Source organism: Mustela nigripes, chromosome 6 (assembly GCF_022355385.1).
Source record: "Mustela nigripes isolate SB6536 chromosome 6, MUSNIG.SB6536, whole genome shotgun sequence".
Classification (NCBI taxonomy): domain Eukaryota; kingdom Metazoa; phylum Chordata; class Mammalia; order Carnivora; family Mustelidae; genus Mustela; species Mustela nigripes.
In genome coordinates, this window is record NC_081562.1 from 75,461,711 (window position 1) to 75,480,707 (window position 18,997).

An 18,997-nucleotide genomic window follows, 5' to 3' on the forward strand; every position below is an offset into this window, starting at 1 on the left:
AGTGAGGAGGTCAGAGGGAGAAGCAGACTTCCCATGGAGCTGGGAGCCTGATGTGGGACTCGATCCTGGGACTCCACGATCATGACCTGAGCTGAACTGAGCCACCCAGGCGCCCCTTTCATAACAATTATTACATCCAACATAATCACTGAAATAGTCAATTTTTCACTTTGAAATGACAGCTATTTAATTTTTTTACTTTAAAAAAGCACCAGGGACAAATGTTAATAATAATATATTTTCCCTTTAGTACCATTTACCAAACAAAATGCTTCTCTCCCTGCATTGTCACAAAAATAACCTCCATCAGAAGTATTATTTTAGGATACCTAAGCTCACTATAAAAATGTCAAAACAGGGACGCCTGGATTAAAGCCTCTGCCTTTGGCTCAGGTCATGATCCCCAGGTCATGGGATCGATCCCTGCATCCCCACATCTGGCTCTCTGCTCAGCAGGGAGCCTGCATCCTCCTCTCTCTGCCTGCTTCTCTGCCTACTTGTGATCTCTGTGTGTCAAATAAATAAATAAAATCTTAAAAAAAAAGTGTCAAAACATTCTAGGTTACCCTTTATTCATTATTCAGGCCAAACAGGTGATTATGATAACATCTCTAAATTTACCTCAAAATGAAACAGCAGAATCACTTCATGACCTTGAGAAATATACCCTTTCTTATACTTACTATTCATGAACAAAACCAAGACCTTTAAAAACAAGTCACACTGCCTGGTATTTTGACCAACTACAAAACTAATATTATAAGAGAATAGTTAAGTCATGTGCAAAAGTCTCATTTTCATTCAAGCAGTATGTTGGATCACATATAATTCTGTGACCACTGTTTCAATGTTAACTACTCTGCATAAAAGCTAATCATTACATATCTTACTGCTGCCATAATCAGCCATCCATGAAAATCACCTATTAAGACACTAGTATCTGAAGAATGCAATTTCAGTTGCAATGCCTCCTAACCATAAATGTGTAACTCCTTGTTTTAATTATTCTGATCATTCCTTCTTAACTCAAGGACACACAGCAGAATTAACTTGAAAAATTTAAACCTCCAGTTACATAAGTCAACTGGACTGTTCAAGGAAGAAATGCCTGGTTGCCTACATAAACTTCTAAATAAACTGAGCAAAGCAGCAGGTAGACTAAATGGCAATAATAATTCTACAAAGCAAGCTTCCTGCAACAAACCATTTGACAGCTGTGCCCCCTTTTGAATATCTAGCCAAAACGCTTAAAATTAATTTGACTGGCATGTTCAAAATATATTTAGTAACTATTGTGACTGCACCACAGAATCAGTAGGTAGACATGTAAAGAATTTGTGAATATTTAACCACTCACACATTAAAAGTGGTCAAATTTTTATTTTCTTCTTCTTGGCACCCAGTTGATTTTAGAAGAAGATATTATCAGGATGCAAGAAAAAGAAAGCCTAGAACAGTGGTGAAAAGCTGAATAACTCCTTGTTGATTCAAAAAGCCTAAAATAACATAAATAACTCTGACATAATCAAATTGGAAGCCCTGCAGAAAATACTGAAGAGACCAAATGACATTAAATGACAGTCTGATGGATTAGTTTAGCCTTTAGTTAAACTAATCTAGACAGGAATCAGATTATATTCATGAGACTACTTAATTGCATTAGAAAATGGGAAAGAAATGAAAACAGTGAGTTGTAATGGTAGAGCAAGCTTTGCAGAAAAGATGAATGGAATGCAAAAGCAGCTATTTGAAAAATAGTAAAATAATTTCAAATACTAATTTTACCTTGTCATAGTCTAAATAAAATCTACCACATTATTACAATTAACTTATTTTTCCTATATACTAGTAGAGATAAACCAGTAAACATATATCATTATAATTTTCAGCTAATTTAAATGGCATTTTCCTTTTTAATATACCGTGAAACTATGTATACTCACTGTAATTGCAAATTAACATATCCTGCAAAGAAAGAAAAACAAGGATTCATATAGCAGTGACTTTATAACACTACCTTTTTTTCTTCTTCTTTTCTTTCCTTTTCAGCTTCTCTAAGTCTTTCTTAGCTAGATCTATAATTTCAATGGTCTCTTTGTCTGAGGACAGTATAGTAGGAGAAAAAGCTGATGATCCGCTGAAATACGGTGATCTTGCTGTGGCTCTTGTCAGGTTTTTTCGAAGGTTCTCATTCACTGCTTCACTTTCTAATAACTTTGCCCTAGTGAATAAAAATATGTTTAAACAGGAAACATTTTTTATTACAGAAAATAATTTATAGCATACAATTTACCACCCTAACCATTTTTAAGCATATTAACTCGGCACCACAATGTAGATCCAGACTATTGTGTAACCACAGCCACCGTCCACCTCCAGAAATTTTTCATTTTCTCCTGCTAAAATTCTGCACCCATTAAATATGAACTCATCTCCCTCCTAGCAACCACCATGATACTTTCTGTCTCTACAGTCTGACTACTCTAGCAGTAAATAGGGAACATTTTAAATATATTGTTTCGTATGCCAAAAGGTTATTCAAAATGTATCTCAATGTTGCTACAAGGTAGGATTGTTGTTGTTGTTGTTGTTGTTGTTAAATAAACAGGCTCACAATCATTAATGTTTAGGATTTTTTAAATTCTCTGATTAAATAATTATAAATTTGAAATCACATTTTTAGTGCTCAGAAGTGCCAATGGGTAATTAGATTAGTTGCATTCTGGCCAGTAGGCATTACTGATGTTGCTTTGCAAACCCATCATTTAAACTTAAAATCTACAAGCAGCATGGTCCCCTTTCTTTCAGTGCTTCATTCATCATGCTATAATAGCATTTCCAAATCTTTGTAAGGAATAGTTAGTTAAACTTGCCCCTAACTGGCCAAAAGACATCTGGCTCCCAAGCATGGCGTGGGAAAAGATGGTATCTCCAAGGAAACCTGAGTTTAATAATTGAAAACATTCTTTTGTTTGCTCAAGCAGGCCTAATAATGACAGGAGGAAAATGTATGTACTGTCAGTAATGTGCAAAAAACATAGAATGACGAGATTCTGAAAGAGGGGACTCTTGAAACAAAAAGGGATTCAGAGTCCCCTAGGCTAGTCCTTTTATTTCTACTTGATTTAAAATCATCAAGAACACAATTACCTACTTCAATATAATAGATTTCCAAGATCAATCTGGCAGAAGGGTGATTGAGACAGGGCCATAAGGAGAAAGTACTACCTTATTAGATCTGTCTCAAAACTATATTGCACAGAATTTCTGCCATATGTCCAAGTATTTCAGAGAAAGATGCTAGATTAATTTGCACCTTATAAGCTTGAGAAGATGCAGTCAGCTCTGTTTTGTTTTGTTTTGACTACCAAAATTATTTATGACACTGTTGGAATCAGCTAGAAACAGTGTATATAAGTCAGTGAATATATGTTTCAAGTCAGGGTCTTATATACTCTTTAATGAAATTATTTTATTATATGTCTGGTATCATATGTAAGCAGAATAACAATTAGAGTAATTTGAAATGTTTAAGTAGCTGTGTACAAACTTCCAGGTTAAATTATTTCAAAATTATTTTAAAGAAGCTTCTGAATATAATGCTGTCATTTTGTTCAACAAGAGCATAACTTAAGTATAAAAACACAGGTTAACTATAAAAACTCAAAGTCAGGAGCGCCTGGGTTAAGCCTCTGCCTTCAGCTCACATCATGATCTCAGGGTCCTGGGATCAGGACCCCCGCATCAGACTCTCTGCTCAGTGGGGAGTCTGCTTCCCGCCCCCCTCACCCCCACTGGCCTCTCTGCCTACTTGTGATCTCTCTTTCTGTCATAAATAAAATCTTTTCTAAAAACCCTCAAAGTCAAAATTCACATTTTTCACATTTTTCTATATTTTCAATATAGCCTGGGTACATAATAATGAATGTCAAGAATAAACAAAAATATAATAAACTAGCTATCAATAATGACCTGTTTCGTACTGGTTCATTTATATAATAACCAGATAAGTTCTTTTTTTATTACCTGATTTAAGTTTGAATTTCATAAGGGGTATATTCCATGTTCTTCAGTGCTGGTGCTGATAAAAGCTGAAACCTTTAGGGATCAGCTCCACAAAGCTGAAGATACATTAGCAGAAATTGCTTTTTGGGCTTTTTTAAAGGCTCTCTTTCTCTTCCCACTCACCAATCCACCCTGCCGCCTGCATTTCATTTAACAGGAGACCAACCAGTGAGTCATTAGGGGAAGAATACCAACTTCCCTGGGAAGGAGCAGACTGAAGGCTTGCATCTTAGCTCTGCCACTCACTTGATCTTGGGTTATTAGTCTTTACAAGCCTCTACTCTTTCCTCAGTAGAATGAGAGGAAAATATACATTTCCCTATGATTGTTATGAGGATCAATGATATAACAAATTTAAAATTCATCAGACTGATAATATATCTAATGAATAATAACTGTTCTTTGCAAAAAGTTGGAAATGATATAATTATCAAGCAGTGAGTGATTAGTTAAATGAAACAGTTACAACTATGAGATAGTATCACATGGGATCTGCAAAAATTATGTTAGAAAAATACTTAATAACATTTAAAAATGCTCATAATATCTTGTCACATTTCAAAGAAAAGATAGTAAAGTAATATATATATCCATATCAATTGCTAAAGTATGCATTGAATAAACATTGAAGAGGTATATTTATATTAAAATATTAACATTGGTGCTAGCAATAGCAGCAATATGGATGACTTTTTTTTTTATACTTTCCTATCTTTTCAAAAATTGCTATGAAAATTTTAAGCTGCACCTAAAAAAACAAGAATTAATTAACTAATTAGTGTCCACTATTATTTTACAACAACTAATGGGTTATGTAGATTTATTAAAAGGAAGCTAGTACTATTTTACAATTAGAATAAAACTCAAGTTTAAACAGTCCCAAGTGGCAATAAATCAATATAAATGTGCATTATGTTAAAAGAGCCACAAATAAATGCCTTCCAAAGATGAAGTTTTGATAGAAATATGGATTGGAGTAGGATTTAGTAGAGAAAAAAAACTATATCAGAACGTGGACCTAATAATACCACATTAGGCTGTGACATCTTATTCTTTCATTGAGCCCCATAATAACTCCTTGAGACTATCAAGTATTACCTCATTCTTAGACATGAACAAACTAAAGCTCAGAGATGTTAAGAATCTTGCCCAAGGTCAAACACTTATTAATAAGTAGAAAATTTAATTTCAATTGAGGTAATCCAATTTAAATTCAAAGCTCATTTACACTCATTCCATATATACATTATTTTTATATTGTAAATTACAGTCTTGAGATTCTATAACAATACCCTCAGAAGTGGGGCACACCTAACGAAAAAACCATCAAAAAAGTTTTGGAACTCAGGGCCCAAGAGTCACCTCTATTTTCTTTTTTTTTTAAGATTTTATTTATGTATTTGGCAGACAGAGATCACAAGTAGGCAGAGAAGCAGGCAGAGAGAGGAGGATGCAGGCTCCCCACGGAGCAGAGAGCCCAACGTGGGGTTCGATCCCAGGATCCTGGGATCATGACCTGAGCCGAGGGCAGAGGCTTTAACCCACTGAGCCACTCAGGCGCCCCTCTATTTTCTAAATGGATTAAAGAATGGTATTAGATTAAGAACTTGAAAAAGAAAGATATTAGATGTTCTGTTTAGCCATTATAAGGAGTAAAAATGATTCTGTTTTGTAGAAAATAATGACACTAGCCAAGCCATTTGTCTTATAGTGAGATCAGGCTTAGATATGGTCTTAGAAGAAATAAAGCATAAGAACCAGAATTTAGAATGAGCCTTAAAAATTGATTAGTGCCAGGGTGCCTGGGTGGCTCAGTGGGGTAAGCCTCTGCCTTCAGCTCAGGTCATGATCTCAGGGTCCTGGAATCGAGCCCCGCATCGGGCTCTCTGCTCAGCAGGGAGCCTGCTTCCCCCCTCTCTCTCTGCCTGCCTCTCTGCCTGCTCGTGATCTCTGTCTGTCAAATAAATAAATAAAATCTTTAAAAAAATAATTGACTAGTGCCAAAGAAATAAAAGAGATAAAGAGAAGCAGTCCAGAAGGAGGAAGACAATCTTTAAGAATTCAAAAATAGATATACCAGTTATGTCTTAAGGAATGGTAATTAGGATCTATGGAGTAAGGTCAAATCATAAGTATTTGGCAGCAGATAGGAAAGACCACTGCCAACACAGGATAGACACTGTTAAGTCCAGACTGGCTGCTGATCAGAACCAGGACCCCATGTCCCAGAAGTCTCCACCAAAAAGGCAAAGCTTATATATACACAAAAAAGGTAACAGTTATTTGAGTAACTCTATCCAAATGTCTTATTTGTTTTCACTTCTTGAAACATTTAAGGGAACCAGTGTGCCTTGTAGAAGCAGAAATAATGGAAACAATAGTCATCTCTGGGGATCTCTAAAACACCTCAAAGGAGAAAGGAAAAGCACAAATACAAGATGGAGAAGTGTTGGGGTGGCTATGAAAGACGATCTCACACTTGGTTATTTTCTGCAAACGGGTAGCAAAAATGAGATCTGAGCTACTCAGATACTCCCCCATGGAACTGACTATAGTTTTACTTCAAGAGAAAGTAGCTCAGCCATCAGGGCGGACCGCAGAACCTGAAAATAAAGAAATAAATTCTGTCCCTAACCTGTTTTCTAATCTGTGTTACCCCAGTCTGGGTTCAGTGGTCTCCTCCACATTCCCACACCAGGTGTGGGTGTTCTTTTAAATAAGTTCTGTCATTCCATTTCCTACCTGTGAATACATGTAAGTCACCCCACCTAGACTAAGAACTCCTTATGTCATACTTGCGGAGTCCACAGCACAGTGTTTGACATACAGTGAGCATCTGTAGTATGTTGTATGTGAATGTGGAAGGAGCCTCTGTACGTACGAGGAAAATTGTTAGGGATGCAGTGAGTCACACATAAAGAACAGCTAGAGAAGTAGAAATGAACAGGAGTAATGTGACATTTTAAAAATTAGAAAGAATTTGCGGTGTCTGGATTGCTCAGTTGATTGTGTCCAACTCTTGATTTTGGCTCAGGTGATGATCTCAAGGTCATGAGATCAAACTCTTCATGGGGCTACCCACTCAGTAGAAAGGTCTGCTTGAGATTCACTCTCTCTCCCTTTCCCTTTGCCCTTCTCCTCCAAAGTATTAACTAAATCTTTAAAAAAAATTAGAAATGACTTATTGATGTTGACCATTCTCAGATGGTGGAGAGGCACAGGGAGGGAAGGCACAAAAGTAACCTCATAGATATCAATTACGCTGGTCATGTACATCAGGTTAGGTAAGCTCCCAATGAGCGGTATAGTAACTAGGGCAGGAGGATAATATAGGAAGATAAAATAGGAAGAGAAGGGAGAAAAGTAGTTCAGGATGTGACATTATGAGAAAGGCAAGTACCTATTTCCCTAGAGTAAAACTCACCAAAGGACTGAAATATCACCAAGAATAGTTACTAACAGTAAACTCAACAAACAGCAGTATCGCTATATACAAAACCCAAAACACGTGCATTACATATTAAAGAACATGAATTGCACCTGAGATCTTCGATTTCTTTGATATAACTGTGAATCATATTGCTGATCTCCTCATTCCCTTCACCTGCAAGATAAAATATGAAATTAAGAATTTTCTTTAAATTAAAACTTCAAGACAGAATCAGAGAAAAAAAGTTATGGAAATAAAACAATAATGTTTTAAAACCCAAGTCATACAGCAGACTTCCTACCCTTCGTTTTATAAGCAGACAATAAAATAATATTACAGAAGCAAAGGGCACATTTTATTTCTTCAAGAATGTATTATTTATAAATTAAGTACTTAACTTAAAATTACAGACTGTATATACACAGACTGATATTTCTACTTGAAATATTCCAGGTAATTAATGACCACAAAGAATGTTTTCTGCCCTCCAGGAGTTAATCCCTCACTCATCCACCTCACAGACATACCTGCTCTGGCAAGAACCTGGTTGGCCTGATCGCTAACAAGCTGTGTGATTCTGGTCCTCAATGCATCAACTGTCTCTTGCATAGCTTTAATTCTTACACGCAGGTTATTATTTTCAGTCTGTAGCATAGCATTCTCATGAAACATGTCATTGATGCTTTCCACACCCTCCTCATCAATTATTCTTTTACCCTAGGAAAGGAAAATATTTCCATATTTGTTAAGGGGCCTTAAATATACAAGAGTTTTATTTAAGGATACAACACATCTACAACAAAGAGCATTTTTGTTTTAGTAGCCTCAAGGCAAAAAAGATCTTCTTTCCTCTACTACATCCCTCTGTGCATTTGTCACTAAAGAAAGGGACTAAAGAAGGCTTTTGAAACACGAGATTGGTCAGGTGGATACACTGAACAATATTAAAGGTTACCCACAAGGAAAACTAGAGAATTCTATCTCCAAAAGGAAGGAAGCTACTATTTTGACAGATGAGAGACTCTGGAGACACAAATGTCTAAGCTACTACAAGACATCACTGTCTTCACAAGTTGCACCACAAAATGCAAAGTCAAACCGATTCACTCACTGTTTTATATTCCATGAGCTCCATCTGAAGCCGTGTGATCTCACTACGAAGGGCATTGATTTGCTGACTAGCTCTGTCCTGATTGACCATCACCTTGTTCTTGATATTTCTAGCTCGATTGGCATATTTCAGGGTATTTAAGGTTTCCATAAAATCTCTGTCTGAAGGGCTAACACATGCTATCATGATTGTTTGGCTGAAAGTTAAAAAGCATAATTAGGTTCACAGGAAAAAGCAAGTAAAACTCTGAAATAAGCATTTTTTATATCCTACCTTTTAAAAAGTATCTTATCTTCAAATTACTAAAAGACTGATACCACTAACTTAAAAATAAAAGCAAATTTAAAAGTCTACACGCTTTGAGACTCTCTGAAGGAAAAAGATTTTTACATAGGTGAAATTGGGGGAAATGAAATTATGTTATCCTTTTACTCACAATATTTTGAGAAACCACAGGTGCTGTCTTCTCACCTCTACAAAATATTTCTGAAGCAATGCAAACAACTCTAAAATTTAATCTATCCATAATAATGACAAATTATATTCAAAAATCATTTTTCATACCTCCTTTTTCATATCTCCTTAATATTTCAGGATTTTAGGGTTTTTTCTTTTTATTTAATTACTTGTATCCTGATTTTTTTTTTTAAAGATTTTATTTGTTTGACACAGAGAGAGAGAGAGAGTATAAGCAGGGGGAGTGGCAGGCGGTGGAAAAGGGAGAAGCAGACTCTCTGCCAAGCAAGGAGCCTGACAGGCTTAATCCCAGGATCCTGGGATCATGACATGAGCAGAACGCTGACGCTTAACTGAATGAGCCACCCAGGTGCCCCATTTGTATCCTGACTTTTTATGTCAGCCAAGAAATTTAAATAAATCCTATCATCTGAACAAGAAGAATATCTAGTAAATAAACATGTTTTACAACATATAACCTCATTTGTGATTGAGTGGTCAAAATTCCTAAATTTTTGGCCAGATTACATAAGAAAAAAAAATGGAAAATAGTATTTTATTGTCATGATGAATTGTTCTGCCAACCAAAGAACAGGATAGTGAAATGCTTAGTATGCCCAGCTATTCTGTCTGTCAATGAAACAGACATGATGATTGTTAAGTAGCACTTAAACACTAACTGGAAAATATATAAGAACTACAATTAAGGAGCTAATTTATCCACCCTCATAGAAAATTCATGCCTATCAATTTTGGTCTGTAGCCTCCTCGTCTGCTTCCACTGCCACCTTCCCCCAATAATCTCAACACAGCACTCATAGTAACCCTTTTAAAAGGAGTCCCATTCCATCCATCTTCATCTCTTAATAATGCTTATTCATCTCTATTTCCTCATAGCATTAGTCAAAATTCAACACAGGTATCATCTGGTCCAAGAATTCAACCATCAATTTGCCTACTCTCTTTCTTTTCCTCAAATCCTTCATGTATCTCTTTTTTGTTGATTCTTTATTTTTATTATTATTATTATATTAAAATTTTATAGACCCGAACTCTTAGACCCTAAACTCCTAGAGGATAAGGATCATCAAGTTTTATGCATCAATACACTTTGTGTAACACAATATTGGAATCTAGTAGATTATTAGTAATTGTGATTTGTGTCACAAATACGTAATATTTACTTATTAGAGGTCAGAAAGTTAAAATTAATTCATGAAGAGGTGCCTGGGTGGCTCAGTCAGTACTTCAGCTCAGGTCATTATCTCAGGGTCCTGGGATCAAGCCCCACATCAGGCTCTCTGCTCAGGCTCTAATATCATTTTAGGATGAGATTAGAAAAGGTTTTTTCTGCTGAAGAGCTACTGCTCAGTAAGGAAATAGGTGAGAAACACCTGAGACTATATAGCCTATCTGTACTTAGCTGTAGCCAGTCTGAAACTCCGGAGGAATTCAAGACCCACAGTGCTAATATCTTAGATTGTTTATAAGGAAAGAAAACTGAGAAGCATTAAAGTACTCAAAAGTATTAAAACTTGTAAGGGGAGGACATTTATCATCTCTGCTTTATTTTATAGTTAAGAAATAAATATAGGAAAGGACTACAATTCAGCAAACTTGAAAAATTTATATTTGGCTTAAAAAACAAAAATTGGTCTCATTATACTAAGACCAGATTAATATTATTAACAAAATTATCAAAATTCTTTGAATTATAGTTCCTCAAAAAGGAAATCTATAAGTGTGATTATCAGATCATTTTATAGCATCTAATAAACTTTCCAATAAATGCATCAGAACTTTGAAAACAGTGTAAATTAGATTCACTGTAATTGTCTATAACTTGTTGCATTACATTGATTGAATTTAAATGCCACAAATATTTCCTCTTATAAAACCAACATACTGATGTTTACCAAAAGGAATGTTATTACCAAAATAATGAGGTTAGCTGATGAAATATATCAGAATGATGCAAAGTATGGAAAAAGAGGAATATTAGTGATATTGGCAAAGTTAATAAACAGCAAACATCCTGTGTTTCACTCAATTGACATTTTTTTTTAAAGTATTTCCACATGAAAAAATGTTAACTTTTAGGAGACTTTGGGGTACCTGGGTGGTTCAGTTGATTAAGCATCTGCCTTTAGCTGAGGTCATAATGCCAAGGTCATGGGATAGAGCCCCTCATCGGGCTCCTTACTCAGCAGGGAGCCTGCTTCTCCCTCTCCCTCTGCCCCTTCCTGCCCCTACCCATGCATGCACACACACACAAACACACACTCACTCTCTCTGTCTGAAATAAATAAACAAAAATCTTTTTTAAAAAAATTAGGAGACTTTGTAAAAAAAAAAATCAATATTTAGTTACTTTGTAATTACTTAGAAGACAGCATTTAGTTTTCAACAGAATTTTATTACACATCTGCCATGTGCTAAGTACTCAAAGCAGAAATTATGATATAGTAGAAAAAGTATATGCTATGAAATTCACTTACAAGCTAAGTGACTTTGAATAAATTACTTAACCTCTCTGGATTTCAAATACCTTATCTGTAAAATAACAACATAACACCTACATAGGGGATGTTATTAAGGATTTTGTGAAATAATCACATACAAAAGGACTCACACTTTTTAGGTACTTAAAAATCATTATTCCTCATTCTATTAATTGGCTTTATAATAAAAACAGTTCTTATAAATCACTTTATAAATTTACTTTAAAATTAATTAAGTGAAGCTCAGGAATATGGAGGATAATCACTTATGCATACCTATTACCCCCAAGGGAATCCTGTAGCAGTCTTGTCAGCTTAGAATCTCTATAGGGGACATGGGTGGCCCTCTTGCTCTTATCTCCCAGTGCACTTATTACATTGCCAAGTGCCAACTAAAAGAGAGAGAGAGAGAGAGAAGAAAGTAATAAAATTGTAGTAATTATAACACCTTGAAATAAAAAATCTTACAAAGAATAACATGGAGACATGACAGAATTGAGAACATGTTTGGTTTTGTTTCACATTTGTATTTTGACGTATTAAGTACACTTCGAAGTTTCAATGGTAACCACTAAAAACTAACATCACTCAAATGTAGTACTATAATATACCCGTAACTCACAAGTACTTAAACTTCTTTTCAGAGATTTTCTTTAAAAATAGAAATGTGACACCACCTAACCATCCCTAGAATTATCAGAGCATCAGGCTGTATCCTCAGAAAACTGTCAATTCATGTGTCAAATTCTTCTCAACTCAATGAAGAAATAAAACGTTTAGGTAGTTTAACAGATTCATGAAACTTTTTTAGTGCAATATATCTTCCTTATAGAAAAACAAACTCTTCTTTAACCATAATAAAAATATCAGTATGATTTCTCTGAACAAGGTGTTCTTAACACAAGTATAGTTATCTTTACAAATATAATGAATCTATGTGCTATTCATCCAATATTTAAAAAGTAGGTCAAATTACAGAACGCGGAGTCACTCCTCCTGAGACTCCTATTGTTTTTCCTACCAGAGTGAAGGGACAGCTAGATCTTACCCTGGTCACACTCGCTTTCAGTAATGCAAACAGCTATAACCATGTCTTTGTCAGGACCAGTGGATCCTGCAGAGACCCACATCAGCATCACACTGTGTCTTAGTTCCCCTTCTCCAAAGAAGCTGAAACTCTACCAGATGTATCCGGACATGTTTCAGTGGCCTAAACCAGAAAACAGACTGATGGCTTTTGTTTTTTCCTGACAGCACAAATGGAAATTCCACCGTGATTTTATCTCCTAAGACATTCAGATCAATAAACCAAGTATAGGATCCAGGTCACTCCCTTTAACACAACACCGAACCACAGTGTAAACATCAAGATGGAAGTTGCAGTTGGGAAGTCTGGCTCTCTCTACCCAGCCTTGGTTGTTAATTTCCACACCAGGAGTTACAATCCTCTAGGAACAAATACTGGACAATAGTAAAATAGGACCATCTGACTGGCATCCCCAGCTGTAGGCAGGGAGGGAAGGAAGCAAAGCAGAAAACACAGACCCTGATGCTAACTGCATCACAGAAATTTAGGGATGTCATTACTTTCATGCAGGAATAAATGTCTAATTTTATAATGAAAGTCAACAGGAAAAGATTTATTATACAAAAACTTGCCCTGAAACTTTTTCTTCTGTAAACACAAGCCTTATACTAGAAAAAAAGGTGTTTTGCAATCAAAAAATACCACTAGGTGGCATGGTATTAAAATTAACTCCTAATACAGAAAAATTATCGTTTTATAACAATCATTACTTTAAAAAAACTGATTATAATACCCAAAATAAAATGACTGTCATAAAATATTAGCCAAAAAAAATCTACTTTGAAGTCATCCCATGAAATATTTAATATTAAATGATTTTGACAGTGTATTTTTAAAGGTGGGAAGAATTTTTAAAATCATTTCTACTATATATATTATTTTCTGCATATATCATAAAATTTAATCCAACTAAATCTATACACATGTAAAAAACTGCAATGTTTTAAAGAAAAAAAGCCTATAATGTGCTTAACACCTAAATGTATAAGTTTACTCTAACTTTCATTTTTCAGCTCAGCACGTGAAGGATTCCCACTTGGGTATTATATATTACAAAAGGGAAAAGGACACAAGTAATGTTCATATATTCTCAGCACAAAGCTATGGTCTTAAGTCTTACAAGTCCACAATTGATGGAAATGCCTTCTTTTGCTCGCTCGCCTGTAGCTCCAGTACGCTTTAGTCTTTCCGATCCTGCCAGATCAACAAAATGGAACTTTGCAGTCAAGGTTTCAAATTCATTCAGCTGTGACGATTCGGAAATCACCTTATTATCAGTCGCATTTTCCTGCAATTAATAAAAAATATTTTATTAATGTGACACTAAATATCCTCTGATCTCACCTTGTCCTCATTATATGTACATTAAATAAAAGTATATATTAAATACATATAATACTCAAAAATAGGCAAGTAGCCAAATAAATGTAAATGCAAAAAAATTTACTGGCAATTAGAAGCTTAGGCAAAGGTAGAAAGAAGCTTGCCAGTCAGAAACCAGATGTTATCAACTGAGTCTTTGCTTATACTGATGAAGAGAAACCTGTAATGCACAGTCATCAAAAGCAAGGGGTCTTGGATGACAACATCCATCACCACAAAGCCACAGCTTGCTTTCTGGTTGCTGCAGACACATATCCATTTTTTATCTCAAAATCTTACATGGTTGGCCAGCCTCAGTTTAAATACAATCAAAGGCATCTCATTAAGAAAAGGAATGAGTAAACTAAATTGGACTTAAATGGATTCTCCTGGGATTTATGTGAATTTTCAGGAAAACGAAGCCTGCAAGTTTAAGAAATGAGAACTAAAGGGTTCCTAGGTGGCTCAGTAGGTCAAACATCTCCCTTTGGCTCAGGTCATGATCCCAGGGTCCTGGGGTCATGTCCCACATCAGGCTCCCTGGTCAGTGGGGAGCCTGTTTCTCCCTCTCCTTCTGCCTGCTGCTCCCTCTGCATATGCTCTCTCTCTCTGTGTCAAGTAAATTAAAAAAAAAAAAAAAAAAAATCTTAAAAAAATAAAAGAAATTAGAACTAAAAAACTCACAGCATCTATTTGGGGACACATTCTGGTTTGACACAAATGAATGGTAAAAATGGCATGTGAACGAGAGCTCTGAACATTCATCTGGGTACTAGCAGTAGTCCGGGATAAAGCACCCAGCTTCAAACACTGCATCATCTGGAAAAGGAAAAGAAAGATTTTACTTGAACAATATTTAAACAAGATACTACACAATCAGAAATCTAATCTAATGGCCAAAACCTACCATATGGATATGGGATATGAAAGATGTGGATTTTCATATTATTTTAGTTACAGGCACTTTCTGAGCTGAACTTCTCAGTATAATAGTGCATTATTTTTTTAATAGGAGAAAACACTGAGATTCCATTGTCTGTCAGTTGCTGACATTTGCAACTTCCATTCCAAAACTGTTACAGTAGAACACTTGGGAACAAACTGAGAAACAACTTGAATTACTCGGGCCCTTCTGTATCTTCCCTTGAAATATTTTTCTGTAACTTTTCTTAATAGTTTCCCTTTAGGAACCATGATATACTCCTACATATGTGACAGCAAAAGGAACAAAAGAATTGAGGGCTCATCCTTCACCTTCAATGATCTAAATCTCTTTCTCTAGCTGTGAAAAAAAAAACTATACATACATTGCCTTAGATTCTTTTCATGCTATGATAAATGTACTGATTTTATCATAACCCTGACATTGTAAATAATATAATCCTGATATAAAAAATGGGGGAAAAGACAAGATTTTAACTCCATATTATACATAAGGATACAAATTTCATTCTTGATCTTAGGCAAACTATCAGTAAAGCTGATTATTAAATAAAGCCAAATATGTTCTACTTTAACTTTAACATAAATGTCACCTCTGATTCTGTATTCACAGTACGTGTTGTGACTCCCACAGTGTAAATTCCTCCAGTTGAATCTTCATGAATTCTTATATTTGATTTTTTATTTTTTGCATCAATATCACGAGTGGTATCAAATAAATCAAGGACCTCTTCATTATATAGCTATTAAAAAGAAATATATTATTATTATTATTATATAAATATTATAATATAAGAAATCGCCTCATGGCTATTAACATATATTGCATATTATCTTTCAAACATACCTTAAAACATCTTCAAAACAATATATTTCTTTACAAATAAATGCTAGATTTCTTCATAAGAGTAAGAACACTAAATGTCTTAATCATGACTAATGAGTTGAAGACTAAAATGATCTATTAATCATTTGCGAGATAAACAATTATTTATAAATATAAGTAAACTCAGAAATACCAAAATGCAGACAAATCCTAGGCTTAGGGAGGATTTTAAGAATTTTTACTACTTCAGCTAAAAATATTTCCTATTGCCCTACAATCTTTATTAATGTATCTAAAAATTAGTACTTAGTATTTTTCCAAGGTCAGCAATGATATTAGTGTTTCTGTATCAATAGTGGCTAAGATTACACCTTTGAAGAGGATGCATACACCTATTTTTCTATCGATTTGCTTACAGTCACAATGCCTAACTACAACTGGATGGTGAAAGGGAAGGCAGAAGAACACTGTTTCTTTTATTTTTCTACCATCAATTACCTTTCTTTTGGTAAAAAGTACATAGGTTATTCCCAGTTTTTACTAAATTGGGATGTCCATTAAAACGAGCAGTAAGATAATGGATGTTAATTTGAATTAAATTTTCTATTTTCTGCTATATAATGCTGAATAAACTATTTCATCAATGATCAAAATCATTAGCTCAGGCCATCTAGACTAGAACCAGACTAGAATACTCTTTGGACCAAGCACCCAGAATTATAATGTTGACATCCCAGATGTCCTCTTAATTGTATGTCCCTCCCACCAGACTAGACCGCCCTAAATTAATCCAAACCTGCCCCAACCTTTGGACATTACATAAAACACAGGCCTATCCTTGCAGCAATACCAGCTTCTGCAGCCCCATTAGTGCTACGGCCTCAGTCCTATTATTCTGCACATCTTCCCTCCTTCTTAGCTGCTGAGTTCCCAGATCTTCGTGAGCCTGCCTACATTACAACAGTAATTATAAGATGGAGTCTGAAAAAAACAATATTGTTTTACTCTATGAACACTGGTCAAGTCTTTACAATTTTTGATATCAACAAGAATATTTATTACTTATTGTCTATTGTTACTACAACCTATTACCTAAAATTAATTTACTCAAATGTTATTTATTAAGCACTAAGCGCCAAATACTCTACTAGAAACTAGGAGTATAAAACTGTTAAGCGTTATGGTCTTAAGGGAAAGATATAAAGGAAACCAATGACACAATTAGACTATTACCTCTAAGAATTGGGCATTCACTTTAAAATCTGGAGGAGGAAGCCCATTTTTAATTGCAGTGTGTTTCTTCTCTTCAATACTCTTGAAAAGGTGTTTAACAGCACGAGAAATAATCCCCTGTTCTTCCTCGATGATATTAACATCAAATCCTGTTCCCATTGTATATGTTTTGCCAGCTCCAGTCTGAATAAAGAATAGAACAGAGAAAAATGCATGCTTGATATTAATAACATAAGTTCAAGAAACAAAAATAAAAGTGCAAGTGAAATGACACTTCTGAACAGTTACAGCTTCTAAGAAACTAATTTGATTAAGTAAGACACTTACTTGTCCATAGGCAAAAACGGTAGCATTGTATCCTTCAAAACAACCTTCAATTAGTTTTTCTATACATTGAGTGTAGATCTGCTCTTGCTGAGATTCAATGTCAAACACATAATCAAAAGTAAAAGCTTTATCTTTCCCTAGGAAGACCTGAGGTTCTCCCGGTGTGACAGATGTACAAATATGGCATCCTTCAATCTTCTCTTTGGCAAGCTGTGGTCTTATTCTGTGAGAAATAATTAGGAAAAAATAAAATAAAATAAAATGAATGGGGAAAAAAAATCCTGAAAAATAGCACTTGAAAATTCCTAGCCACATCTTTTTAAAACACAAATGTAATCTACTATTGCTTCTTCAGTTGCAAGTTTAAATAAATTAAATTATACTGGGCCAAATTCAGTATGAGTTACTTGGCAATAAAAAAAAATCATGAACAAGAATACAATTAATCTTAAAACTAAATACTTTGTGTATGAATGCTTTTCCACAATTGTAACAAGTTAAAGATTCAGTTAAAATAAATTCTGCCACCAAAATGTTGTTTGTTGCTGTTATTTTTGTTTTAAGTTTCTTCTCTTTATTTTGAAGGAAGATAATAGCCAAAAGTGAGAAATTAAGTACATAATATTTATCTTAATGCCCCTAACTTGCTTTTTTGCAAATTCCTCATCAATGGTTTCCAAACTCATTTAACCATATCCTTCTGTCAGCTTAATATCTTAAAGCACACTCTCACAATATGTAGGCACATGTATTCATTAAAAATGCTATGCACATACTCTACTGATGTGTCCCGTATTATGATATGCACAAAAGCACAAGCTGTAAAGAAGGAAATTAAAAATAAATACAAAGAGATGTTCCAATATTTTCTCTCCAAAACCCAGTGATTCAACAGGCATACCTCTTAGGTGTTCTCTCTCTACTTGGAAGACCACAGCATTATACCCACCTTACACCCAAACCCTTCTACTCCAGATTCTAGGACTTTGCTCTCCTGCTTCTCTTCCTGATTTCAAGGCCTATTTTTATTTATTTTTTAATTTATTTATTTGACGGAGAGAGGGATCACAAGCAGGCAGAGAAGCAGGCAGAGAGAGATGGGGAAGCAGGCTCCCCGCTGAGCAGAGAGCCCAACACAGGGCTTGATCCCAGGACCCTGAGTTCATGACCTGAGCCAAAGGCAGAGGCTTAACCCATTGAGCCACCCAGGTGCCTTCAAGGCCTATTTTTAAAGAAGGAAAGTAAATATGGTGATATGTTGCTAATAGAACAAACCCAAACCTGGCCCTATTCTACTTAATCTATAAAAAGAATATCCTGGAGTGCCTGGGTGGCTCAGTCCGTTAAGCATCTGACTCTCGATTTTGTCTCAGGTCATGACCTTGGAATCATTAGATCAAGCCCTGCATATAACCCAGGTTTGAGCCAAGCCCCATGGTCCCATAGGGCTCCATACTTGGCAAGGAGATTCTTTCCCTCTGCCCCGACCCCCCACTGCTTGCACTTGTGCTTGCACACGTGTGCTCTCTCAAATAAATCAATAAAAACGTTAAGAAAAAAAAGGACTATCCTGGACGGACACCTCACTGATTTACAGTACCTAGGTTTTTTAAGATTCCTATTGGCCATGAAAAAGGAAAAGCAGTTTAAGGACGAA

At 35.2% G+C, this 18,997-nt stretch overlaps 1 protein-coding gene across 6 annotated transcripts in view; it reads right to left on the reverse strand.

The window, feature by feature from the left end:
* The window catches only part of KIF21A (kinesin family member 21A), a 151,753-nt gene that overhangs the window by 54,740 nt on the left and 78,016 nt on the right, over positions 1 to 18,997 (reverse strand). For all 6 annotated transcript variants that reach the window (XM_059402889.1, XM_059402888.1, XM_059402893.1 and 3 more), the window contains exons 2-11: positions 17,341 to 17,563; positions 17,014 to 17,196; positions 15,548 to 15,697; positions 14,697 to 14,831; positions 13,771 to 13,938; positions 11,840 to 11,955; positions 8,607 to 8,802; positions 8,023 to 8,212; positions 7,606 to 7,669; positions 2,018 to 2,221 (exon numbers count right to left, since the gene is read on the reverse strand). In XM_059402889.1, the coding sequence (XP_059258872.1) occupies positions 2,018 to 2,221; positions 7,606 to 7,669; positions 8,023 to 8,212; positions 8,607 to 8,802; positions 11,840 to 11,955; positions 13,771 to 13,938; positions 14,697 to 14,831; positions 15,548 to 15,697; positions 17,014 to 17,196; positions 17,341 to 17,563 (1,629 nt within the window). The remainder of the gene's footprint in view (positions 1 to 2,017; positions 2,222 to 7,605; positions 7,670 to 8,022; positions 8,213 to 8,606; positions 8,803 to 11,839; positions 11,956 to 13,770; positions 13,939 to 14,696; positions 14,832 to 15,547; positions 15,698 to 17,013; positions 17,197 to 17,340; positions 17,564 to 18,997) is intronic.